The 7,952-nt window shown below is 36.5% G+C and overlaps 2 protein-coding genes across 4 annotated transcripts in view; one reads left to right on the forward strand and one right to left on the reverse strand.

The window, feature by feature from the left end:
* LOC107590315 (glycogen debranching enzyme-like) overlaps positions 1-4,752 on the reverse strand; it is a 15,572-nt gene extending 10,820 nt beyond the window's left edge. The window contains exons 1-6 of the mRNA XM_016279021.1: positions 4,503-4,752; positions 4,237-4,406; positions 3,449-3,652; positions 1,585-1,766; positions 1,387-1,498; positions 1,171-1,297 (exon numbers count right to left, since the gene is read on the reverse strand). Of these exons, the coding sequence (XP_016134507.1) occupies positions 1,171-1,297; positions 1,387-1,498; positions 1,585-1,766; positions 3,449-3,644 (617 nt within the window). The 5' untranslated portion in view covers positions 3,645-3,652; positions 4,237-4,406; positions 4,503-4,752. The remainder of the gene's footprint in view (positions 1-1,170; positions 1,298-1,386; positions 1,499-1,584; positions 1,767-3,448; positions 3,653-4,236; positions 4,407-4,502) is intronic.
* Positions 4,753-5,647: 895 nt separating this feature from the next.
* LOC107590272 (putative ferric-chelate reductase 1) overlaps positions 5,648-7,952 on the forward strand; it is an 18,069-nt gene continuing 15,764 nt past the window's right edge. The window contains exons 1-2 of one of the 3 annotated variants that reach the window (XM_016278969.1): positions 5,651-5,691; positions 5,788-5,852. The gene's annotated coding sequence lies outside the window, so the exon portion shown is untranslated. Of the gene's footprint in view, positions 5,692-5,787; positions 5,853-7,952 lie in introns of all 3 variants that reach the window. The other 2 variants (XM_016278970.1, XM_016278972.1) reach the window with 2 other exon arrangements.

The raw sequence follows: 7,952 nt of genomic DNA on the forward strand, positions 1-7,952 counted from the left end.
ATATATATATATAAATACACACACATGCATGTATATATTTAAGAAAAATATATTATGTTTATATATTAAATATATTTATATATATTATATAAATTATGTGAATAGAAATATATACACGTAAATACATGTAAATATTATCAAAATAAATACAATCTAGATTTAAAGAAGAAAGAAATGAGGAAAGAAAATAATAATAATAATAATAATAATAATAATAATAATAATTAGTGCTGGGCACCGATTAATCACATCCAAAATAAAGGTTTTTGTTTACATAGTATGTGTATAGTACATAGTATATGTGTGTACTGTGTTTATTTATTATGTATATATATTTATATATATTATATAAATTATGTGAATAGAAATATATACACGTAAATACATGTAAATATTATCAAAATAAATACTGCGTGTGTGTGTGTGTGTATTTATATATACATAATAAATATACACAGTGCATACACATATTATGTAAACAAAAACTTTTATTTTGGAAAAAAATTCATCGTTGCCCCACACTAATAATAATAAACCAGTCAGAAGTTTGGATAAGATTTATTTAAAAAAGATACTGCGTGTGTGTGTGTGTGTATTTATATATACATAATAAATATACACAGTGCATACACATTATGTAAACAAAAACTTTTATTTTGGAAAAAAATTAATCGTTGCCCCACACTAATAATAATAAACCAGTCAGAAGTTTGGATAAGATTTATTTAAAAAAAAATCTTACTGACCCCAAACTTTTGTATGGTAGTGTATATTTCCACAAAATATTAAGTCATTTTTTTCAACATTGATAATAATAAGAAATTTTTCTTAAGCAGCAAATCAGCATATCAGAATTGTTTCTGATGGATCATTTGACAACGAAAACTGGAGTAATGCCCGCTGAAAATCTCACACTTTTGTAAATAAATAAATAAATACTTTGACCCTTTGTACTTTGACAAATATATAAAGTGATGTAGGGGCTGCCATGTTGATATTATATGACCATCTGAATATTATTACTTTATTATGATTATACTTATCTTACTTACCCTGACCTTTTCATGTGAGATAATTAAGAACTAAACATAGTCACATGGTCACAAAAAACAAATATTCTATCCAAAAACATTAATCATTAAACAGAACTTGAATAGGAAGTGAACTCACGTGTGTCTGCCAAACATCTCCAGGGCCAGCTGCATGTCTACAGTGTTGCTGAAGCGTCTGTACTGTGAATCCTGGATGACTTTCAATTTTGGCTTTCCCTCCAGCTCAGGCCCCGCAGGTCTGTTACCTACAGATGGCAAATACACCCAACTCAGACCCTACAAAATACAAGTGAAAGAGCATCCAAGAAAATACTAGCACACTTGAAACACTCACCAGCCTGAAGAACCTTCCTAAACTGCTCCACGTTTTTCTCAACGTTCACCTGTAGAAACTCCCATAGTTTCAGTTGGGAGAAAACTTCCGTCCACAGAAGCCCTTGAAGGATCTGAAACATCAAGCCAATTTATTGGTCACCACAAACTTTAAAGTATTTATGGAATGTAAAAAACCCGTGACACCCTCAAGACTTACAGTTATGCGTTTGTCATTCTCAATAAGAGGTGGAAGGCCGCTGTCGCTGTATTTTCCATCTGCTACGGCACAGCTGAAATGCCACAGGGCTCTGTCCAGCAGCCAGGCTGGCTTCAGATAAGGAGAGTTTACCAGGTTATAGCCACACTCTGGATGGAGTCGGATCCACTTACTGTTCGCAGCTAACCAAGGGAACATAGACATTATTTCATCATCATCATCATTCAAGACCATTTATCCATTTTATTTCAGCCAAAAGGAGTACTTTGTTTTCAAAACCCAAACATATGGAAATACAATCTGGTATACCTGTTAGTATGGGACATACTGGACATACACTAGATCAACAGTGTGCACATATTAAGGAAATGAAAAGGTGACATGTAAACGTACTTAAGTGTCTGATAAGTACTGGTACGTTTGCACATAATAAAACAGTAAAATCAATTTCAAAATGGCTCATTAAGTGTGATAAACTTCAGTCTTGTGTTTAAAGAACTGCTCTGATTCCACATAATCTGTATCACAGCCGTTCTGTTCCACAAACGATGACAGCTGTGTTTAAAAGATTAAAGAGCAGCAAACACTTCCTGTGGCAACTTACCAAAGACATCAGAAGCTTAAAAAGTTCCTCTGAGTCCAAGAATTAAGTATTGATATTAATCAAATATATCCTTTTTTTACTTCTTGCAGCCACTGATTCTAAAAATCTGTATTTGTTTTGGAATAACATAATAAAAAAAAGTACCTGATGCATGGTATTATATTTATTGGCATACAACATGTGTAAATTGCCTTCCTTTTTCCAGTTAGATAAAAGTTGGAAACGTCGGTATGTTCTTTTAAAGTGTCAATAGACTATTTTAGAGGGGGGAAATTGAATCATTTATATATAGTTTACTGAATGGGCTCTGTTGTGAGAATAACAATGAAAACAAAAAGAAAACTGATCACCAATGAGACAAAAAATGTCTCATATTTACACACATTTATATCTTGGGTGGATATTGCCATTTTTCTGTTACTAAACATACATGTTTGAAAAATCTAATAACAAGTCAGACAGGAATATTGCTAAATTTGATATGAATACGCCTGCAATTATATCAGTAGGAAGCCATCATGTTGTGAGACTCAAATTGTATTTTTTTATTCCTGCCAAAATGGTTGCTATAATACATTTGAGAGCGTGAGCTGCAGGTTTATGTAATATTAACTCATATTTTTTTTAATGGTTGGTATAATTTAATTGCTTTACACAACTGTTGCAATTTCATTTCTGACTGTGAATCTCGGTGGGTTAACTGAGGTGACTGTCGTCTGTAAATGCCAATGACTCATAGTTATAACATGCTTAAATCTTACCTTACCATCTACAGCTAACATACCGAAACCAAAAATAAAAGAAGTGCTAAAATGCAAACATTTTGGCACCCTGTTGAGAACTACTTCTAAACCCTGCTGAATCACTTTTACAGACTAACCAAAACGAAGCAAACAAAGGTTTTCAGATTTGTTCCCATGGCATACATGCAGCAGAGGGCAACATGAAACATTAGAATGGCACAAAGAACAAGTCAGCCAACGTTAATCTTCCTGCAGAGTGACTGAAAGGTCAAAAATCTCAACCATTGTGCCACAGATGTGACCAGCTTTCATCTGCACTCTGATCGCTGCAATTTATATATAAATAGCCTAACCACTTTGTTCTTGGTCTGCTGTGTCATTCTTAAGAGGTGACATTGCCATTCTAATAAGATGAATAGCCGAACCCAGAGACTTCCAGACACTGGAAACACGATGCAGTGCTAGAAGGTTCTGCTAGTGTTTTTCACTACATGCTAAAGACGCAGCAGAAACGTACCTGTGTGGTTGTACACCACATCTGTGATGCAAAGCATGCTCCACTCTTTCTTAAGTTTCTCCGTCAGGTTGCCCACATCCATCCAAGTGTAGTTCTTGCCAGGTGAGGAGAAATCAGGGTTCAGCTCCAGCTGATCAGCTATGGAGTAGCATGATCGTGATGCGCCTAGTTTCTGCAGAGGCGTGAAGTGGATCATATTGTAACCTGAACATTAAAAAAAACCCCGTCATCTACTTTATATGAATGGAGCTTTTTGTACCTTACATGGTTACATTTGGCCAAATATAGCTTGTTGGATAGTTAGTGTTTCACCATCTGGTGTTGAAACCATGGCGAAGAGGTTCATTCATCCATATCGCACAAATGGTGCGGGACAAGTTACACACCAAAGTTTAATACTTAGAGTTAGTGGTTTGTTCAAGTAAAAGTTTGCCTTAGCCAACATCACTAATGATAAAAAAAACTTGTTTGCAGCTGTAAGGTGAAATTAATATTAATTTCACTTTTAATCTTGTTAATTGAAAAATGCTTGTTTGGACTGCTGATAAACACAGGCACATATGGCATGCATGCTAATACTTATTATTTAAGTGACTATGAAAAGCAGAAATAACCCAGAGATAGTCAAAGTGGATGAAGTTTAACCTGGTTTTATGTGAGACATGCCTTTTTTCTATGCATTAAACTCTATTACCCCCATAGTCACAGACAATAGGGAGTAAATACCCATTTTATAAACATTATTAAATGTTTGTCATACATGAGTTTCAACAGATAGTGATTCATACCAGTTTCCTTGGCCACTCTGAGTCTGTCCAGCCATTCATCCAGAGGGCCCAAACACTTAGCAAGGTAAGTCTGAACTGTAATGCAATCGAGAGGCAGGATCTTCCTCTCATGACCAATACGCAACACTGGATCCACAACAATGTAGCCACCTCCGGTTCTTTCCTCATTCCTGTACACACAATATAGGGAAACACCTTTTTTCTCTGAAGGCAATTACAAACTGCCCAAATTCCAAGAAGTAAATGCAATAATACAACTCACTCACCCACACCCAAAGTAATACTGATAAGAGCCTGCTATCTCCAGGTCCAGTTTGCAGTATTTGTCTGAATCATCCTCTCTGCCGCTGGGGTTCACCCACTCCAGCTGATGGAAGCTGGAGCTGACGAACTTCTTGCCCGGTGCTGGGTAGTTGATGTGGACATGCACACTCTTACCCTGCAGGGTTGGGCCCAGGCGCAACTGAAGCTCAAAGCCTAAGTGAATTTTATGCGAGTCACATTAGAAAACTGCAGGCGGCGTTGCACAACCAATATCCCTGTAAGACTGAAACTTTAGATTAAATACGGCATTTATCAGTCAAGTTACATGCAAAGAGAAGCACTCTGGTCTGTTTGCCACGGACCATGTTGGCGGAGCTTTTTTGGGATGCCCTTTAAACACAGGAGAGGTTACCTCTGGATCCCCAAGAGCGCAGGCTACCATATGATAACAACGAACAACATGTGAACAATCTGCTGCAATTGATACAGGCTAGTGGAGGATTTGCACGTTTCACAGTTTCTCAACAATGTTTGCATCAAAATCTGACCTACTGATCTAACATAACAGATAGATAGATAGATAGATAGATAGATAGATAGATAGATAGATACTGCAGTGTTACACAAATCACACAATTTACAAAACATAAATCATGACTACTGTATATACTGTACATTATTTTAATTTTGCACAAATACAGACACATGAATAGTATATGATAAACATTGCATGATTAAAGAATTATTTGTTGAACACTTTATATTGCACACCTTTAAAAGCTCAATTGTAGGTATTGTTACAACATTTAATAAACATATTAAAGACTTTAAAAACAACAACAACAACAACAAAATACTTATCTTGACACATGAAGCCTCTTATTGGGATTTTTTACAATTGATAGTACATGACAAGCACTTCGTGCATTAGTCTGTAAAGTAAATGTTAAAACAAGGTGCCATAACTTAAAATTAGCTATTGAAAGTTTAATTACCAGCAACATCCGACTCCTCACCTGCGTGTCACACGATGTTGGCCACAGAGCAGAACTTATGCGTCTAATAAGGTTATGCATCTGAGGTGACATGACCTTTCAGTGACCCTAAATATAGCCAGCACCTTTAGAGTAACATCTCACTGGTTACGTCAGGCAAAGCCTGTGAGGAACATGCGTTGACCATGCAGCACAGGTGTGTTATGTAATATATTATTAATATAATTTGTATTGTTATCAGTAATGGATATTTTATATCAAATTACTCATTATCATTTATTATTATTACTAGTGTATTTCAGCAAGTAACATAAGCAGAAGCTAACAACACGACTTGGATTACCTGAGGCATAAGGCCCACACTGTAAAAAATGATTCTGAGTTTTAGTCAGGTGGACAAGCAAAATCATGTCCTGTCAACTTTAAGTGTCTCACTATACAATAGGATGAGTTATAACAACCTCAACTTGAAGGGAAATGGAAAACTTTAAATAACATGTTCATATAACAACAAAGCATAATTCTATCAATTTTCTGTGTGATGCGCATGTGCCAGAAACTCTACCTCATGATGACGTACTATTTTAACGAACTTGAGAGTCGCGCCATTTTCTGCACGAGAAGTTGCTGATCATGCAAGAAAAGATGAAGGCGCCCGCGTTTAAACGATTACAGATGGACTTTATGGACTGCAGATAATGGAATGGGTAAGTATACCCTGATCTGTGATTTCTATAATGTGAATTTAGGCTTGTTTCGTTGGCGCTCACCGTCCGTGTTTTGATTTCAGGCAATCACATTTTGCGAACTGAGCCACACGCACTGCCAGGCAAATTCATGTTTATTCACTTTCAGACATTCAGACTTGAAATAAACCAGTATTTCGGAGTATATGTTACGCCATTAACTCCAAACGTTCACTGAATTGACACATGCTGTGCTGAGAGAACTGATGAATACAAACAGCTGATACTGTTTTCTGGAATAGCCTTCCTGATAACGTTCGGGGTTCAGACACACTCTTTCTGTTGGTTTCTCCCAAGGTTTTTTCTCCATTCTGTCACCGATGGAGTTTTGGTTCCTTGCCGCTGTCGCCTCTGGCTTGCTTAGTTGGGGACACTTCATTTCCAGCGTTATCGTTGACATAATTGCAAAGATATTATTTAAACTGAGCTGGATGTTGACATCACTGAATTCAATGATGAACTGTCTTTAACTGAAAAATGAGTGTTTACTATTGTCATTTTGCATTATTGACACTATTTTCCTAATTAATGCTGTTCAGTTGCTTTGACTTGACTTGACTTGACTGAGCATGAGTGTTCTACCGTTACCGAACTGTTACAGCCGCGCTTCTCGGATCTCCAGTACACTATGAATTTTGCAAAATGTAAGTTAATAAAAAAATAAAACGTATGCCTAAAGTTACTGGAAAATGCGAATGCTATTAGTTATATCAAACAGCATTTTTAGCATGATGAACATGCTACAACTGTTCAGTTAAAACGTAAATTAAATGTGCTATTTACTATTGCAGGGGTGGCGAACATCGGTCCTGGAGAGCCGCTGCCCTGCAGAGTTTTGCTTCAACCCTAATCAAACACACCTGAACAAGCTAATCAAGGTCTGAAGGGTAGGAAGCTACAGGCAGGTGAGTTTTAATTAGGGTTGGAGCTGAAATATGCAGGGCTGCGGCTCTCCAGGACCGGAGTTCGCCACCCCTGTACTATTGTATGCACGTTATAGTTTAAGCTTTATGAACTGAATCCTCATTTCTGTAAAAAGCCAATGAAGACTAGTTCGACTTCTAAAACATCTGTTTGCACATCAGAGCCTTATATGGTGTAAGAATGTACGCTAATGTAAGAAACTTTTCCGAGACGACGATGATGGTGAGGATTATTATTATTTAACTTAAGTTATGATTACAAATTACTTTATTTGAATGTGTTTGAGCGTATTTTCATTCTCGATATAAATGAAGTCATTGGGTGATGACGTAAAAGAACTGGTGAACCGGTTCATTGAAACGAACTGTCCGAAAGAACCGGACTTCCCATCACTACTAAAATTGTGGATCAAGTTAATGTTGATAAATAGATAAACAGTCTACATATAAGTGACTTTTTAGCATTTTCTTAATCTGATCTCATTATCGTTAGTTTCAAGTAAGATTTTTTGTGAATATTTCTCTATGTAACATGTGTATGTGTACTTGGCTGGAGTTTGACTTTTTTGTTTTTTATTTGCAGGATCAGTACAGTGCAAGCAGAGTGGAAGCACAACTCAGTATCGATGAAGTTCGCACAGTACAAGCTGAAACACTGCCATCAGGCAAGTCACTGTCCACTCCCATGCATCTATAAAGACTGTGTATGCACATTTAGGAGTGACCTATCTCTGAAGAAGCATTTAACTTGTGACCATATCAGTGTGTTCAGAGTAAGTGTCTAAAAA

The sequence above is a fragment of the Sinocyclocheilus grahami genome, unplaced genomic scaffold, assembly GCF_001515645.1.
Source record: "Sinocyclocheilus grahami isolate Dianchi unplaced genomic scaffold, SAMN03320097.WGS_v1.1 scaffold126.1, whole genome shotgun sequence".
Lineage (NCBI taxonomy): Eukaryota > Metazoa > Chordata > Actinopteri > Cypriniformes > Cyprinidae > Sinocyclocheilus > Sinocyclocheilus grahami.